At 44.1% G+C, this 19,421-nt stretch overlaps 1 protein-coding gene across 1 annotated transcript in view; it reads left to right on the top strand.

The window, feature by feature from the left end:
* The first annotated feature begins 1,970 nt into the window (after positions 1 to 1,970).
* The window catches only part of LMO7 (LIM domain 7), a 212,206-nt gene continuing 194,755 nt past the window's right edge, over positions 1,971 to 19,421 (top strand). Inside the window, 1 exon segment of the mRNA XM_043478032.1 lies at positions 1,971 to 2,397. Within this exon segment, the coding sequence (XP_043333967.1) occupies positions 2,338 to 2,397 (60 nt within the window). The 5' untranslated portion in view covers positions 1,971 to 2,337.

Genomic DNA, 19,421 nt, shown 5'->3' with positions numbered 1-19,421 from the left:
CTAAAATTTTTGTATCACTTATGATACATAGCACATTGCATATATAAGGTGCTTGCTAAATATTTAATATTGGGTTGGCTAAAAGTTTATTTGGGTCTTTCCATAAGATATTATGAAAAAACCCAAATGAACTTTTTGGCTAAGTCTTAAGTAGCCAGAAAGACATTTCCTTCTAGTTTTTTTAGTCCTTTCATCCTCATTTTGGGTTTGTCCTGATCATGGTGTTGTCAGGAGACAAGGAGATGATCCAGCCAATGGTTTTTCACTTTAGCAGGAACTGGTGAATTCTTCTGAACAGACCCACTGATTACAGACAATGCCAGTGAAGAAAAGGTTGGATGAAAATAAACATAACAAATAAACACCATCCTCTAGAAGTCACCCAAATCTGGAAGGATGCTGGTGAAATCTTTATTCAAAAGAGTAAATGAGTTTAATCCCGCCTTTAGGTCTAATGTCTAGGTAACAGGAAATACTGAGGGGAGAGAAATATTGTGAAGACACCCAAAAAGAGCCATCAGACAAACCTAGAAGGCTGACTGGTTTCCTTAAGGCAATGTCCTTCTAAAACAGGGGGTGGATGGTGGAGTGGGAGAGAAGTAAAAAGCTATTCTAGGCTAAAAAAATAAAGAGGTAACCAAAGGCAATATGTGGTTATTGTTTGGGTTCTGGTCTAAGTCAGCGGTAAAAAGACATTTTGGAATCCACTGGAGGAATTTGAGTCTGGACTGGGTGTAGATTAATACTAAGTGATTATGGTTAGCTTTAGTTAAGTGTGAAAATGATAATATGCAGAAAAGTGTTCTTTAAAGAACTAGATGTCTATTATGCTATCTATGGGTGAAATATAATTCTCTCTTTAAGTAGGAAGTATATCGTCAGTAGGAAAGGTGATGAAGTAAATAAGGCAAAAATAGATTTTAGTTATTCATTATGCTAGTCTCTTTGCTCTTTGAGGTCGTTTATCATCATATAGAGTAAACGATTCACCAGGAAGAAAAATAAAAAGGATTGCTTTCCTCCACTGGAGTAAGAACTCATCTTGATCGTCTTCCAACCGTGACACCATCAGTGTTTGGCCGGGATAGGGCTTCAAGAGCTTGAAGTGAGGTTCCAGGGAGCCCAGACAGATAAGCAGGTTCCTTTCCGGAGATCTGATTTGAGTACGAAAAGAATCCACAGAAGCCAGCCTTTGAGCCGCCTACCCTCCAGACCTGCGCACCTACCCAGGGCCCCTGCGGATGGTGAGTGACGCATCACCTTACTGCTCCGGGCGTGTTCCCTAACCACGCAGGGTGGCGGGTTTGACGCTCAGTGTAGGGGCTGACGTTCTTTTCCCCTCGGACCCTTCGCGGAGGGCTGGAGTGGCAAGTACCTTCCTCCTCGCCCACCTGGAAGCCGAGCGGAGCTGGGAGGGCCCAGGCTGGGGGCAATGGGCCGCACGTGCCTAGGCCAGTACCCTCACCTGCCGCCAGGAGGGCCCGGGCCACGGAAGGGGGCGGAGACCGGGGAGAGGGGCTGTCCGCACCTGGCGGCGGGGCGGGCGCGCGGCGGGCTCGGCCGGAGCGGGAGCAGGTGAGGGCGGCTGGCCGGGCCGAGCTCCACCGCGGGGGACGTCTCTTGGCCGGGAAAGGTGCAATTGTGTGCAGCTATTCCTGGTATGTCAGGCGGGCCGGGCGGCCGCGAGCGGTGGGGGCGCCGCTTCCCGGGGCTCCGGGAGAGGGAAGGCGGCCAGGCGGGCGGAGGCGAGAAGGATGCGGACAGGATGCGGGAGCGGGGGCGCCTCCCCTCTGGGGGCAGGGTGGGGGCCCGCGGTCCGGCGGGCGGCGCGGGAGCGGGAGCGTGGCCCGGGCCACGGCCTCCGGGAGGACGGTGGCATCCCCTAGCCCAGACTGTCCGACCACAAAGGCGGCTGCGGCCGGGAGCCCCGGGGCGCCGTGGGGGTGGGGGGAGCAGAGGGGGTACGGAAGCGGCGACTGGGCGGCCGCGGGGTGGGCCGGGGCGGGGCATTCCGGGAGGGCGGCGGCCGCGCTGCGACTTTTGAAGTCGAAACAGCCTTCGGGTCTGGTGCCGCGCGCGTCCTCCGGTCGCCCTCCCCGCCTTCCGCGCTCTGTCCGGTCCCCGAGGCGTTTTCGGGAGTTTGGAGAAAGCCACGTCTTCAAGTTCTTGTGGTTCGAAACTTTGCCGAAGTTTCAACAACTTCGCAACAAAGGGAAAGAGACAACGTGCCCCGGAGTCTTGCAGCCGGAGAGAGGCCGGGGCATCGGGCCGGTCGTGCGCCGCACCGCCGCCTTTCTGCGCACCCACCACCTCTCTCTCCCCCTAGTTCTGGAAGGGATGGAGGAGGCGGAGGCCGATTGCGCCCTGGCGTTCGCCGAGGCCCAGCGATGGGTGGAGGTGAGTGCCTTTTCTCCTCTCCTTTCCGCACGAGTTGGCCGCTCCTGCCACTCGACTTTCAGCGGTCTCCCCGGACCTTCGCGGGCGCGGCGCGTCAGGCAGGTTCGCGCCGTAGTTGGGGGACTTTCCGAGTTCGTGTCTCTTATCACTAACGTCCAGCGAAGCTTAGCGCTGCCCTCCCCACAACTGTTCCCCCGAGTTTCCCCGGAGCGCCTCTGCCACGGCCCGGCGGGCTTTGGGGACCGCGCATCCCTGCGGACCATCCCACGTCCGCGGCAGGACTCCACGGACGTCTCTGCAGGGCGGAGACGGCTCAGGGTCCTCGGGTGCCTTTTTCCGGGGGTGGCTAGAAATGGAAACGCCTGCAATACACCAGCTTGGGCAGTACTGTGTGTCGGGTGGGAGGGCGGATGGGGGACCGTAAGACACCTGTGGCGCTCCTGGAGCGATGCTTTCTCCGGGGTAGCTTCTGGAGCCCAGGATGTGTGTGTTAGGGCGCGTAGCTTTCCTAAGTCGGCATTGATAAGACTAAGATCTCCTGAAATCACTCACTCAAGGGTGATTATTTACCCAGCTATGCCTCAAGGAGATTTTCCACTCCCGTCTTTGCCTTTAAAAGGAAACGGTCTCCTGGAAGATCCAGGATCAGCGCCTTGGGGTTACTTCTGTCTGTGAAAAGTTAACACCAGGTCTTCTAGCCGTTATCTTTTTGGATGTCAAAGATGACTTTTATAAAGATGCTGAAGTTTTCCGAGCAGATGTGAAATCAGGAACCACTGCTTGTTAGAGAAGTGTTGTCTTTACCAGCTTGGCAGTCATTTAGGGGTTATTGATACCAGGTGCTGGGCTATTCAACGTATTTAAATATTCAAATTAGAATTAAAGAGTTTTCCATGGAGAAAAACAGCATATTCAAGAATCCCAAAGCAAACAGTACCTTAATTCTTCTTAAAGAATTAAATATATGTATGTGGGAAAAAAGAATAAACTTTAAATGTTACGGTTTTCACACTAAAGGAAAGTGAATGTATCTTTACCACCTAGCCAGTAGGTGGGGGGCATCTAAGAAATTAGCTTTGCCATTTTTTGTACTGAAACTTTGAGTTGGTTTGAAGGTGACCTAAAGGTGTGAGGCGAGGGCATGGGGAGGTTGGGAGAAGCATAAACACTGTATTCTGAATTGAAATGAGAGTGGAAAAATTCCAGCAATGTAGTTAAGAGAAGTAACTTTCCCCATTCATAAACCTTGACAAGTCAAGCCTTCCAAAGGTAATTTTCCATTAGCAGTATGTGTACTGCATAATTTTAGAAGCTAAACTTGCCCTTCTGTGTTTGAGTGTTGGGGATGTAGAGAGGGAGAAGAGAAGAAATATGGGATACATTTTTGGCCAGACAGGGCTCCAGGGTGGAGGTTGCACCTGCAAGTTCAGCGTTTGCCTAAGGGAATCTGTAATTATTGATGATTTTACATCCTTTCCTTTTTTAGTATACAGATTTCGAGATGGCAACATTCCTGTTTTGTAACTTGCTTGTAATTGGATAAGATTTCTGTGAGAAATTTGTAATAAACTTTGGGGTGATGTGTTGTGATAAAAGGTATCTCATGTACATGGTGAATATGCTCATCTCCCTAACCCCCATCCCACTCTCCCAAAAGTGTTTGTCAGCAATGATTTGGTAACTTTGTAAAGTGTTTTGTTCCTTATTAGCAGAATCTTTCTAAAGGCTTTGCCTTAGAATTTGAATGTGGTTAACTCTTAGGAAATTAAAATTGACTTCTTTTTCTAGTGCCCCAGGGAGCAAGGCAGCACATTCACTGAAGATATGTGAATAATTTACATATTCACCTATACTTTTGGTGTACTGGGGACTTCCACGTGACAGCTTCGTGTTCGGTGCTGGGTTTATGTTTGTCTTCAGTTAGTGTCCGAATGTATCCCTCTTCTTAGCTTTAGTCTTTACAACCAGAGCACATATTTTAAAATATTGCTCTTGCCAAAAGGAGCAGGATGAATGACTGTCTCATTGCCACAACATCTTAATTCTGAGAACCCCTAATTTGAAAATAAAATATTGATTGCAAAGTATATGAAGTATTTTGGAAAGCGAGGAAGATTATAGTGTAAATCTTTCTCCTGCTGACTAATATTCTTGCTCTGTTTTTCCATTTCCGTTACACTTTACATACCCTGAAGCATAAATGTTTCATTCATATATATGCATGTTTTATGTGTATATACATAATGCACACATATGAACATATGTATTATATTATGTAGATTATGCCATATACATGCATTTATGTATATATACATATAAAACACAAATAAATATATCCTTGATATATTATATGCTATCATATAGTGGACTTCCCTGATGGCTCAGTGGTGAAGAATCTGCTGCCGGTGCAGGAGACACAGGTTTGATCCTCTGGAGGAGGAAGGGGCAACTCACTCCAGTATTCTTGCCTGGGAAATCCCATGGACAGAGGAGCCTGGTGGACTGCAGTCCAAGGAGTTGCAGAAGAGTTAGACATGACTTAGCGACTAAACAGCAACAATACTATAATATACATATTATATGTGTTGTATGTAATATGACCTAATTAGCTACCTTTATTTTCAGCTGCAGCTTTGATTAGCCCAAGGTCAAAAGACTCCAATAATCTTGTAAATTTTTGAAAGATGACCAGAGTCCATGCTGGTATGTCCTTGCCATTTCCTTGCTCCCATCAGCGATTTAAAATAACTAATGTATTACTTCCACAACCAAAATTAAAATCATTTTGTTTTGGGAGGAAGAGGAGAAGGGGTAAGGTGAGGACTAGTGCTTGTTATTCTGCCAGTTGTTGTCATTTCATGAATCTTTATTTCAAATTGTTTCTTGCTATTTAAAAGTGTATATATACTTCTGCTTAGTTTCATATTTGAAATAAAAACAAATTAGGAACATAACCTTCTAAGATAATTCACCATCATGATATTGGATTATTATCTGGTTGAAAATGCAGTTTGGAATATTAATAATGTAGCGAGCTAGTTTATGATTAAACAGTCGTTGAAAGCCAAATAACGTAATGGTTTGAAGGAAATGGCAAAGGGGAAGCTTGATTCTAGCAAGGTCATGGAGTGGGAGAGGAAGTGGTAGAAAATGCAGCCCAGACCCTCTAATTTTAGTCCTTTTCTGCAGTACCTTTTAATTTTCTGTACCAAATAGTTGCCTCTGTCTTTCTGTTTGGGGCGGGGGGAGGGGGGGGAAGCATTGAAAAACCTGTAATAAACAGACAAAATACTGATGAGATTGAAAATGAGCATTATTGCTCACTGCATTGGTTGGTTACCCATTTCCAGTCTGTGACTTTCATGTTTCTATCTAGGTTGAGGTTTAAACACAGTAGTAATTTTTATGACTGGAGCAGAACAGGCTAGTTTAATCCCACACCTTCCTGCTCCCCTGCCAGGCCTCTTATCTCTGGGTTTGATATTTTCAGTATCACTGTCACCCTGTAGAAGGACCAAAGAGATGCCAATTGAGCTCGCTGTCCTGCCTAGCACCAGAATATGAATCCTTCCCCAGTTACTTCCAGCGGGTCTGTTTCTCCACCTGCCCATTTCTGTCCTTTAGGGATCGTGTGCTGGTCATCACTTTTGTTTGCATTTAGTGCTAAATTTTTAAAGTATTACACTCTGTGGGTCTCCCACTGATAGTTACGTAATCCACCTAGGTGATTTCCCTCTTTTTCTCTGTAAGCCATTTCCCTTGTATTGGTGGTTTCCCACCGGTGGCCTGGTGTGAAAGGATTTGCTGAGTGCACTTGAGTCCTCGGTGCATCGTAGAGTTGTCTGCAGACGAAACAAAGGTTCTCATGATTTGTACTGTTGCTTTTCAGATGGATGTAAAGTGATGAAAATCTTAACTGAGTTCATAGAAGCATTTCTGGTAATAATATATGGTTTCAATGGACAGATATTAAACTTGAAAAGACTCTGATGGTAAAAATTTGTTTAAAATTTTAAATGTTAGAAAGCAGTTCTTATTGTAGCTGTTGAAACTGGAATTAGTTTTTCAGAACATAACTTGATTTTGATTTTTGTTTTCTGTGGAGGCATGAAAAGATTTTAAAGTCCGCATGTACATTAAGCTGTGAAATATAGCTTCCACAGCCCTTTACAGTCTGGTCTGTGGCTTTATGTCTTTGTTTTTGCTCATTTTGTCCATTACTATTTACATAACCACCAGATAGCGTAGAGATTAAGAGCACAGATTTATACATTTATCCCCAGAACTTATTTATCTTACAACTAGAAGTTTGTTCCTTTTGACAACTTTCATCCAATTCAGGATAACTATAATTAACATTGCTATATAGCATATTTGAAAGTTGTTAAGAGTAAATCTTATGTTTTTATCACAAGGAAAAGCTTTTCTGTAACTATTTGAAGAGATGGCTGTTGACTAAGCTTACGGTGGTATTCATCTCACAATATATGTCAAATTATTCAGGGATCCACCTTTCACCTATACAAAGGTGTATGTCAATTAAATCTCAATTGAAAAAAGAGAAAGAAAGCACCATTTTGAAATTAAATCTTTAAGTTGTGGCTCAGCTTCTCAAATCCTGTAGGCCTTGGTTTTCTTCTTTGAGCCTCCCGTGGTGATTATGCCAGTTGAATGAGGTGCTGACTGTTTAGAAGGTGTGTGTTAGTTGCTCAGTCATGTCTGACTCTTTGTGACCCCATGGACCATAGCCCCCAGGCTCCTCTCTCCATGGGCTATCCCGGGCAAAAATACTGAAGTGGGTAGCCATTCTCTTCTCCAGGGGATTTTACTGCCCCAGGGATCGAACCTGGGTCTCCTGCACCGTAGGCAGATTCTTTACCATCTGAGCCAATAGGGAAGCCCATTAAAAGTGTTCCCTAATCCTTGCTTGTGTTTCCCCATGCTCAGGGTGCTGTTTTCTCACCTTCAGACTGTTGTGATTGGAGTACTCATTATTCCTTGTTGACCTAATACCCATTATACCTCTTTAATCTCCCACACTTGGGATCTACGGTCGACCTTTGTGTGAGGCCTTTTCTGGGCTACCAAGCCTCCACCCCACCCAGTTCTTCCTCGTCTCTATTGCTTGTGTAGACCTCTCTTTCTGCACTCTGTGGTATGATTACGTCCATTTTTCCATGTTAGACTAGGTGCTAACTGAAGGCGGGAACAACATTTTATCTTGAAGGTTTGGCTCAGTGCCCATAAATGTTTGTTGAGTGAAAGCACAGTCCTAGTGCTGTGGCTTTTAAAATTTTTTTTTCTTTTTTTTGCCACTTTGCATGGCATGTGGGATCTTAATTCCCTGACCAGGGATCGAACCTGCGCCCCCTGCCTTGGAAGTGCAGAGTCTTAACTCCTGGACTTCCAGGGAATTCCCCAGGCTGTGGCTTTAACAAAACCCATGGACTGGACTTTACTGACTATGCCAAAGCCTTTGACTGTGTGGGTCACAAGGAGCTGTGGAAAATTCTTAAAGAGATGGGGATACCAGACCACCTTACCTGCCTCCTGAGAAATCTGTATGCAGGTCAAGAAGCAACAGTTAGAACCTTACATGGAACAATGGACTGGTTCCAAATTGGGAAAGGAGTACATCAAGGCTGTATATTGTCACCCTGCTCATTTAACTTATATGCAGGGCACATCATGAGAAACGCTGGGCTGGAAGAAGCACACGCTGGAATCAAGATTGCCGGGAGAAATATCAATCACCTCAGATATGCAGATGACACCACCCTTATGGCAGAAAGTGAAGAGGAACTAAAGAGCCTCTTGATGAAAGTGAAAGAGGAGAGTGAAAAAGGTGGCTTAAAATTCAACATTCAAAAAACGAAGATCGTGCTTCCGGTCCCATCACTTCACTGCAAATAGATGGGGAAACAATGGAAACTGTGACAGACTTTCTTTTCTTGGGCTCCAAAATCACAGCAGGTGGTGACTGCAGCCATGAAATTAAAAGATGCTTGCTCCTTGGAAGAAAAGCTATGACCAACCTAGACAGCATATTACTTTGCCAACAAAGGTCTATCTAGTCAAAGCTGTGGTTTTTCCAGTACCCATGTATGGATGTGAGAGTTGGACCATAAAGAAAGCTGAGCACTGAAGAAGTGATGGTTTTGAACTGTGGTGTTGGAGAAGACTTTTGAGAGTCCCTTGGACTGCAAGGATATCAAACCAGTCCATCCTAAGGGAAATCAGTCCTGAATATTCATTGGAAGGACTGATGCTGAAGCTCCAGTATTTTGGCCACATGATGCAAAGAACTGACTCATTGAAAAAGACCCTGATCTTGGGAAATATTGAAGGCAGGAGGAGAAGGGGATGACAGAGGATGAGATAGTTGGATGGCATCACTAATTCACTGGACATGAGTTTGAGTAATCTCCGGGAGTTGGTGATGGGCAGGGAAGCCTGGCTTGCTGCGATCCATGGGGTGGCAAAGAGTCGGACACAACTGAGCATCTGAACTGCGCTGAACTGAAGGACCAGGATTCTTCCCTTCTCCCAGTGTCTGAAGCTGAGCTCTTCGCTCTGGCAGTTGGTTGGGAGCAGTTACGCAATGTGCCTTCCTCTGGGTGCCAGTGTGTGCTTGCCTGTTTACTCAGTATTTCCTTTTCTATCCCAAGCCTGTTCCTGAGTGAGGTCACTCTACTCCTGCCTTCTAGTTGATGGTTTCCCTCATGGGGACTTACATTCAGTCATTTTGTTATCCAAAAATGCCCTTGATGTGCCTACCAGGTATTTGCTGGGCTGTGCGTGTGTGTGATAGTCACTCAGTCGTGTCCGACTCTTTTCAACCCTGTAAATGTAGCCCGCCAGGCTCCCCTGTCCGTGGACTACTCCAGGCAAGAATACTGAAGTGGGTTGCCGTGCCCTCCTCCAAAGTCTTCTGCATTGGCTGGCAGTCTTTTTACCACTAGCACCACCCGGGAAGCCCAGAGTTGCAGAATCTACCTTTGGTCAAATGTATGGGCCCATGCCCAGCAACCTAATAATGTTATCAAATATTTTTATAGCTCAGGAAGGTTTCCTTCCAGAAGGACACATCAGTCTTTACTGTTCCACTCTTTTAATTTCTAGCATCATAGATTCCTCAGGGCAGTCATGAGCAGCCAAGAGGTGTCTTGATGTCAATTTGTTTTTTTAATTCATTATGCAGCATTTTGTTGTTTCTTGAACATACACCTTTATTTAGCAAATAAGGAGGAGTCTTAGGGCAGGAGGGGTGGTAAGAGATGAGGGCGTTCACAAAATTCTCTTGGGAAGGAACTGATTCACACAAATAGGAACCAGGGTAGAGATGCTGTTAGAATTGCTTGATTCCGGAAAGTGTAAACACATACGACAAGGTATTTCCTGAGGAACTGGGAGGATTCTATCAGTATCAGTCATCCTGATTCCTTTCAAGGTACCGGTATACTGAAAACTAGAAATGGACCTCTTCTTAAAGTGGGGAAAAATACCAGGAACTTGCACCTTTTATAAAAAAGAGTGCTCTTGAGCCAGCTAGAGAAATGAACTCGCTGAGCCAAAGGCAATGAATGAGTTTTTGGTTCTTGATAATGTGGGGGCCCTGGGTTCAATCCCTGGGTCAGGGAGATCCCTTGGAGAAGGGAATGGCAGTCCAATCCAGTATTCTTGCCTGGAAAAATCCCATGGACAGAGGAGCCTGGTGGCCTATAGTCCACAGGGTCGCAAAGAGTCGGGTCGGACACGACTGAACACAACTAACACTTTCTCTTTCACACATCACCAGGTTACCCCTGAAAGCTTTGTGCTAATTTGCAGCAATGAGCAGGGGTAGGGGGCCCCAACCTCTCATTATTTTGACCGGAATTGAAGTTGTCACTTGCATTTTCCGTCTAAGTAAATAGATGAAAGATGTATGTTCTACTTTTTCTCAGATCACTAATGATATTTAGGTAACCAGTAATGACAAAGTGGAGGCGTTAGTCACTCAGTTGTGTCTGACTCTTTGCGACCCTATGGACTGTAGCCCACCAGGCTCCTCTGTCCATGGAATTCTCCAGGCAAGAATACTGGAGTGGGTTGCCATTCCCTTCTCCAGGGAATCTTCCTGACCCAGGGATTGAACCTCGGTCTCCTGCGTTGCATACAGATTTTTTACCGTCTGAGCTGCTAGGGAAGCCCCATCTAACAGATAACTCATTGAGTTTCTTCCAGTGAGGAAGGGTGAAGCTGAAACAAGGAGGGTTCTGTCTTTTCTAAAGGAGGTCATAAGAGGCTCATAGGGCCCCTGGCCTCCTGAGGTGAGTCTCTAGGGTCATGGGCATGGTAGGGCCATTGAGGAAGTGTCTCCTGGTGGTCTTACTTTTGATTGTTTGGAGATAGACCTGTCGAGTTCTTCATCTCATCTCCAGTTACGAGATGACAAATGGAACAGTTTGTCATTGTGAGGAAGCAGGGCATCTTGATGTTGCTTCAGCCATTTGCAAAGCACAGAAAATCTTAACGCTTCTCTGAGGCTGAGAGAGGAGAATGCCCGGAGTGTGTGGTAGGGAGTATGCGATTCATTCAACTCATTGGGGCAGCACTCCAGCGCTTGTTCTCTCTGGATGCCAGGGGTGCTTTGGGTGGTCAAGGGTTTCCCTTGAGACTAATTGGCTCTTTTTATTGCCTCCTTCCTTTTAAAATCTCTTCTCATGTGGCAGCCTGGATGAGAGGGGAATTTAGGGGAGAAAGGATATATGTATATCTGTGACTGAGTCCCTTTGCTGTCCACTTGAAACTGTCACAACATTGTTAATCGGCTATACTCCAATACAAAATAAAAAGTTTAAAAAAATTAAATCACTTCTCAACAGCATGTGAGTTTTAGAAAAGCATGGTTTTTTGAGAATGTTAGTTAAGAAAAACCAAACAACATCAACACAATTACTTTTAGTTAGACTGTTTTAGTTCAGAGAAAATAGAATGTAGGTTAACTATTTCATCTGCTACTGTCTGCAGACTGAATTTCCTGTATCCATGTCGCCATGGCCTCCACTCCCGGACAGAAAAGTCTCAAGTGCTTGTTGAACAAATGAAACTTTGCATCCAATCAAAGGGTTGACTGATTTAATTGATGTCTGGAGATCTCCTTAAACCTGTCAACTGTCAGTAATGTATTTGAGCCAGAGGAAATGATAAATTATGTGTACCTGTGTTTACTCTTGCTGAAGGTAATTGTTGGGTATGTATCTTTAAAAACACTCTCGATGTACCCAAAGCTGTTAGTAAGGATAATAGCTGTCATCTCTGCACAGCTTTGAAACAGAGGTTGAGCACACTCACTCTGCCACTTACAGATCAATTGCCACACAGCCCCATAAACAGCTTTTTCAGAAAGTGTAAAATCCTCCCCAATTGGCTTCTCAAAACCTGGTTCTAACTACTGACTACGGGATGCTCAGTTTGGTGCTTATGTGCATTTAGATGGTGGTGCACAGCCGTAGACATCACATCTGTCTCTAAGTACATGGAGGATTGTCTTAAGGAGAGAGGTTAGGAAAGTTTTTCTCTGGGCTCAGAGGGTCAGGTGGCACAATGGTAAAGCATCTGCCTGCCACTGAAGGAGACACAAGAGATGTGAGTTCAATCCCTGGGTTGGGACGATCCCCTGGAGTACGAAATGGCAACCCACTCCAGTATTTTTGCCCAGAAAATCCACTGGACAGAGGAGCCTGGCGGGCTACAGTCCATGGGGTCACAAAGAGTTGGACATGACTGAGCACACCCACAGAGGGCAGAACTGGTAATAACTAATTGGGCACAGTGAGACTTTCAGCTCACGTATTTTAAGACCTTCTATAAATAAAGAGCAGTCCTACACCAGAATGGACTGAATTGAATGGTGGGTTGCCTCCTAGTGGAGGTTTTACAAGAGTAGGTGAGTAACTGACCATTGAAGACACCACTATTTTTTTTTTTAATCACGAGAAAGACATGTGGCTAGAGATTATACTTACATGGTCTTATAATGAAGGACTGTTATTTCACAAAGGGGTGTGTGTGTGTGTGTGTGTGTGTGTGTGTGTTAGATGAGGAGAAAGAAGGGTGAAAGGTAAAATAATTTGCTCAAGGAAACACTAGGACTCGTAAATGGTGGTCGGGGATTTGAAACCAGGCAGTCTGACTCTTAATCAGTATACCGTCTTGTTCTCGAGGCCACTGGTCAGTAAATCGTGGTGAAAGATTTAGAAATCAGGAAGGGAATGGGCTGTCAGTCTTCATTCCATCTAAAGCTGTGAGATTAGCTGCTTTCTGTTTCTGACAAGTCCTGTGCACACAACAGGTCCTGTCTTGTGATGTTAGTGCCTAGAAAACTCGTGATCAAATATTTAAGCTACAGCATTGCTGATAGACACTCTTGAGTAATTGCAAACTTTAGATTTGTATGTTCTGGTGTATGTTATTTGTTGTTCAGTCGTGTCCAACTCTTGCAATCCCATGAACTATAGCCCACCAGGCTTCCCTGTCCGTGGGATTTCCAGATAAGAACACTGGAGTGGGTTGCCATTTCCTTCTCCAAGGGATCTTCCTGGACCAGGGATTGAACCTGTGTCTCTTGTGTTGGCAGGCAGATTCTTTACCCCTGAGCCACCAGGGAAGCTCTCTGGTGTATATAGATGCTTCATAAGCCCTTTAAAGTGTTAAAAACGGAAAGATTTTTATGTCATGACATGAAGTTATACTTTAAGCTAGAGTAGGAGATAAATGATATCTAACTGGTTTCTTCTCTAAACAATGTACAAAAGTCTCAGTTTTTTCTTTTATAATTCCTGATTTTAAGTAGCCCATGGTATAGCAAGAATTGTTCAGACTGTTACTATATAGTGCTTTGAGATATATGTCATGGTTTTTGATGAGCATGTGTGTGTGTGTGTGATCAGTTGCTTCAGCTGTGTCCGCCTCTTTGCGATTCCAGGGACCATAGCCCACCAGGCTCCTCTGTTCATGGGATTCTTCAGGCAAGAATACTGAGCGGGTTGCTGTGCCCTCCTCCAGTGGCTCTTTCTGACCCAGGGATCAAACCTGTGTCTCCTGCGTCTGCTGCATTGCAGGCGGATTCTTGACCCACTGAGCTACCTGGGAAGCCCTTTGATGACGACACTTTCTAGTTAATGTTTTAGACTTGTAGGGACTGAAGCATAGGTCATGATAAAAGATTCCACATTTTTGACTAGATTTAAATTTGACTTAGGTGTCTGAGCTGGGAAGTGAATACCCGATTTATTTTGTTATAACATCATTTCATAATATTGAAAGGAAGGTCAGTTGTTACCAACCTTGTAACAACAAAGTTTGATTCTGGAATTCTTTTTCATTTTAAAGTCTCTCATTCTACCCGAGGAAGGAGAAAATAAACAAGCATTTTTGCCTTTACTTCTTGAGTGCTGTTTTTTGATCAACTTGTAATTTTACCCTGTTGCCTGTAAAAAAATATCGTCCATCTATCAGTAGCATCAGACATAGTTGACCACACCTTGCTTCTTGCAACATTTTCTGCAATTGCCCTCTGGGTTTTTCTCCCATTTTACTTGATATTTCTGGTTTTCCTTTGTAGATTCCTAATTCGTTGAGTAAATATTAGACTGTCCTGGGGTTCATTCATCTTTCCGCGTCATCTCTTCTCGGTCTACAGCCTCTCCCTTGCGGGTGTTATCCGATCCATAGCTTTGTACACCTTCTGTGTGCTGATAGCCTCCACATATATATTCTTGACCCTGACATTGTCTCTAACACCCACCTCATATATGTGTGTGTATATACACAGACACAGACATACACTCACACTCACGATTTCCAGTTGTAGGTCAAATAGGCACATCATGCTTGGTTCGAAACAAAATTCTCAGTTTCTCTCCCTCCTAACCACTGCCTTCTCATCCCCCCATGTTTCCCATTTTAGTCAACGACACCACTGGTCACCCGCTTGCTCAGGTCCCTAACTTCAGAGTCATTGTTGGTGCTCATTTTGATCACACCCCACATCCAGGCTGTCAAGAAATCCAAGTGGCTCATATCCTCAGATACACCCAGAATATGACCACCACTTACTGTATCCATCACTGCCTGCTTTTTCCAAAGTAACAGCCAGGTTCCTCCTGAAAAATGTGAACCAGAGATTTTTTTTTATTCAGCTCTTCCCTCTCTGCCCTCCATAGTGGATACTGTTATGTTGAGAACAAAATCTGAATTTTTAACCCGTATTCTCTAGGGCCTCACAAGACCTATTCCCTTTTTGCCTGTCTCATCTCTGCTCCCACTCTCCATCTTGCTTTCCATTCTCCAGTCATCCTGGCTTTCCTGCTGTTCCTCACATGTGCAGAGGTTTTTATTATAGAACATTTGCATTGCTGTTCCTTCAGCATGAGTATATTTCCCTCACCTAAATCTCAGTTTAAGTGACATCACCTCCTCCTCATCCCCGTCTCTATACAGTAATCACACTTGTGACTCCATACTCTTGTATTTCATAACACTTGTCATCACTTGCTGTTATATGATATATATTTTTGACTTGATTGTTACTCCTATAAGAATATGAGTATTTTATTTAGGAGGCAGTCAATAAATGGAAAAATAAATGGATGAATAAACAAGTGTCTTAATTCTTTATGCGTGATATTTTCTAACTCTGATATAACGGGCTTTCTGGCAGTGCTTCACTCAATAAGACAAGTTGATTTTATTAAGTGTTTTTTTGGTTTTGTTTTTCTTTTTTAAGTTCAGTTCTGGATTGAGCAAGTTCAAAGCATGTTTTTAAAATGCAGGTTTCAACCATGAGAAATTGAGTTTGCTCAACCAATTGTAAAGATGCCCAAAGGTAAGCAAGTATCATAAGGTAATAAACAGCCTAGAAAATTGTCAGGTGAGCCTCCTCAGCTGAATATCCTGCCCTGGGGACAATGTATCATCATGAAAATAGGGGTATTGGTCATGAAAAAGTCTTAGAACTCCCTGACTGGTGTCCTCTCCCTTGGGCATGGACTGTCTGCAGGAACTAACTGGAGACAGGCTGAAAATAGCTTTACCTTGTTTGGAAACAAGAGAAAATAATTACAAATTTGAGAATGAGAATACTTCTTTCTGCCCAGTTTTAAACGTCGGTCTACTTCATACTTTCCAAGTGCTGCACTTAATACCAGTTTTTTAGAAATCACTCTGCAATGGCACGTAAAGCTGGCTTTATGTGCAGGCTTCCAAAGAGCTGCATACAGACATGAGGGCAAAAGGGAAGCTGAAACTTTCTGTTTGTTGGATGCAAACTGACTTTCTCTTAATGTACTTAAAAAAAACTATTCCTCCTAGCTGTCATGTGAATTCAGTGATAGTGCTTTATTTTTATAAATATGATTTTGATAATTGTTTCAAGTGGACAGCATGATAATTTGACCTTTGTGTACACTACAAGGTGATCACCTCCCCAAGTCTAGTGACCAGCTGTGAATATAATTTTTTTTTTTTTCTGGATGAGAAAAGAATGGCTCAAAGAATTTTAAGTTTCTTTCCCAGCACTTCTGGGACTGATAGAACAGTGTTTGAAGTTAGATTTTTCTAACAGAAAAACCCAACAGTTTCATTTGTCTTCCTCTGTTTCTCTCCCTCTTTTGTAGTTGGACCTAATGTTATGGCATGTACATGCTGTTTGTACTGTTCTGTATGTCTGCCTCTGTCTCGTGTTTTTCTTATTTCACAATTAAAAAGCATAAGAAAGTGCTCAGACTTAATATAAGTGTAGTGTGAATTAACACTAAGATGTGAATAAGGACTGTTGAATAACTTCCTGTGTTGGGATGAGACAGACTTAGAGACAGTGTGTGTGTGCGTGCGCCTGTTTGTATTGAGGAAGCGGGGTACAGGGGCACTGACTTTAGTGGTACTTCCTGGAGTTCATCCTGGCAGGTAAGAGACAGTTCCAGGGCAGCATGGGGATAAATGCCTGCGTGTTGTACGGCATATCTCCGGGGAGATGGGAGAACAATTTGGAAGCTCTTAGAGAAGGTCCTTGAGTTGGGCCAGAGAAATGATGGGAGGAACATGGTGTCCAGGGGAGTTAAGTTGGGTTGCAGTGACTCTGGAGAAGGCAATGGCACCCCACTCCAGTACTGTTGCTTGGAGCATCCCATGGACAAAGGAGCCTGGTAGGCTATCGAAGAGTCGGACACAACTTAGCGACTTCACTTTCACTTTTCACTTTCATGCATTGGAGAAGGAAATGGCAACCCACTCCAGTGTACTTGCCTGGAGAATCCCAGGGATGGGGGAGCCTGGTGGGCTGCCGTCTATGGGGTCGCACAGAGTCGGACACGACTGAAGTGACTTAGCAGCAGCAGCAGCAGGAGTGGCTCTGGCAGGGGCAGGGTCCCCTTGGATTGTTCTGTTGGCAGGACAGTGAAGCTTGTAGTCTACTTAGCATGGAAGGTGCTTATCTGAAGGTAGTGAGAAAGTCAAGCCCAAACTCTGGATAAAGAATTAACATTTTGTAATATAAATGTCACAGAATTTAATATAAATTCTGTCCCCTAGGTTCCAAATGATGTTGGAACCTAGGGGACAGAATGGGACCAGGAGCAGGGAATGACCATATCACCTAGAAGATCAAGGTGTGTATCCTGGCAGTAAATGTCTTCTGTTCAGAGGAAAGGAAGAGGAAAGAGAGGTTGTGGTCAAAATGCTGGCAGAAAACCAGGAGTGTGTTGGACATCCTAAGGGAAGTGTTGGTTCCATGAAAGATAGAAAGAAGAGAATTAGCAGCAGGGTTCAGGACTGAAAGAAGTGATCCAGGGAAAAGAAGATGAATTTGGCAAGAGAAGTCTCTCACTTGTTGAAAATAGAGCTTCGGCGTGTTAGTGTGGGAGCCAAATAAAGCTTCAGGAAGCCTTCCTGGAAAGTCTTGGTATGGGGACAGGCATGCCTGGGAGCAGAGGTAGGAAGAGCTATCCAGGAAATCTATATTCTCTTCATTCGTGTTAACAAAATTGTCCCCTACCCCCAGCTTACGTATACCAGAGGTACAAACCGGTCACACTTAGGGGAGTACACTCTAGGACAGCAGGTCTGAAGGCATCATCGTGGTCTCCCCATAAAGTACCAAAGTTGAAGTACACAGCTGTCTTTTAGAAGTGTGTGCCCTTGATGTGCTGGAGATCATCTGGAAGCCATTTTAATCTTCTTCTGAATTTATTTCCTCTTTCCTAAATGGAAAGTATCTCTCTTCTCCCTCCAGTTTTGAGCTGATATTAATTTGGTGAAGATACTTTGTTTATAGTATTTAGAATAAATATATCTTAATAGTTATGATTTAGTGACTCTAAGAAGTGATATTAATCAGAAACAGATGGTAGTAGAAGAAGTAAAGCTTTTTTAAGCTTTTAGAGATGCACATTGTTGCCATGAAGGTGTACATTTGCTGCATGTTGGGTTTGTTCCTGTGTTGCATTTAGCGTGCTGTAGTGATGAGAAGAGCAGAGTTTGGGCTAATACTGCCCAGGCGTACCTCATACGTGCCAGGTCCAGATAAAATGTGTGACCACAGACGGGATGCATAGCATCCCTAGGGCTAAATTCTCCCTACTGTAAAATGAGGATTGCAAGGTGGAGTAAGATTTAGGGGAAAAAAAAAGGAAACGAAGATAAGTAGGTACTCGACAGATGATAAGTATCCTTGTTCTTATTTTCCTGTAACAGCGGTAAAGAATCTGCCTGCCAGTGCAGGAGATACAGGTTTGATCCTTGGGTCGGGAAGATCTCCTGGAGAAGGGAATGGCTACTTACTCCAGTATTCTTGCCTGGAGAATCCCATGGACAGAGGAGCCTGGTGGGCTACTGTCCATGGGGTCACAAAGAGATGGATGCGACTGAGTGAGTGTGCACGCATACAGGCACAGGTGTATATAGTTAAAAATTAGATGATTGATTGATATCTTTTTTTTTGTTTTTTTTCCTAGAATGGCTAATTTTTACAGATGTGTGTGTGCACGTGAGCACATGGATGCCTGTGTGTGTGAATCCCACAATGCATTTAGATAACTTGCTGTGTATTCTGGCCTTTGATTTTCAAATTTGAGTCTTTATTAAGTCCCTTCTATAGTGTTCTTAAGCTGTGATAAAAATCCTTTTGTTTATAAGGACTTGAAGTTAGAGTGAACAAATGCCTTACAAGTAATGAGTTGTGGTTTTATCGTTTGTTTGTTTTACCCTTTATTTTGCGCTGTGCTGCACAGCTCATGGGATCTCAGTTCCCCACCCAGGGATTGAACCCAGGCCCTCGGCAGTGAAAGTGAGGAGTCCCAGTCACTGGACCACAGGGAGTTCCCTAAATTCTGTTTCTTGATGATACTCTGTCATCTTTTTCTTTCTAGGGACTCTGTACATTTTAGCGCTTCTTTGCTTCTGATTCTTTCCTGTCAGTGGACTTACAGCATAAATCTAAGGCTAATCAACTTGCCTGAGACCTTTTAAGTTTAAGAAAGAGAATTCTGTATTAATTGTGCTCTTGAAGACACTGCCCTGTGTTCTGTTCTCACTACTGTTTTCTGTTCAGCTTCTAGTTTCGATCAGAGAGTAGGTTATGTAGATTACTTGCATTAAGCTTCTTTTCATAGAAATTGTTTTTTCAACTCTCTATACATTAAGTGGGAGTGGGGCAGGGGCCAGTGCATGCTCAGTTATGCCCGACTCTTTGTGATCCCATAGACTGTAGCTCTCCAGGCTCCTCTGTGCATGGAATTGTCCAGGCAAAGATACTGCAATAGTTGCTATTTCCTCCTCCAAGGAATCTTCCCAACCCAGGGATAGAACTTGTGTCTCTTGTATCTCCTGCATAGGCAGGCAGGTTCTTTATCATTGGCACCACCTCTATACGTTAACTGTTATTTCAGTTATTCTTTGTTCTTCATGCATCTTTTTAATCCTTCAAGTTACTTCTTATGTTTTGTGTGTGTGTCTTTGAGTCATGTCATTAATTTTGCTTCTCT

This window comes from Cervus canadensis, chromosome 9 (assembly GCF_019320065.1).
Source record: "Cervus canadensis isolate Bull #8, Minnesota chromosome 9, ASM1932006v1, whole genome shotgun sequence".
Lineage (NCBI taxonomy): Eukaryota > Metazoa > Chordata > Mammalia > Artiodactyla > Cervidae > Cervus > Cervus canadensis.
Note: the sequence above shows the minus strand (reverse complement) of the source record. Positions and strands in the feature narration are given on the sequence as shown.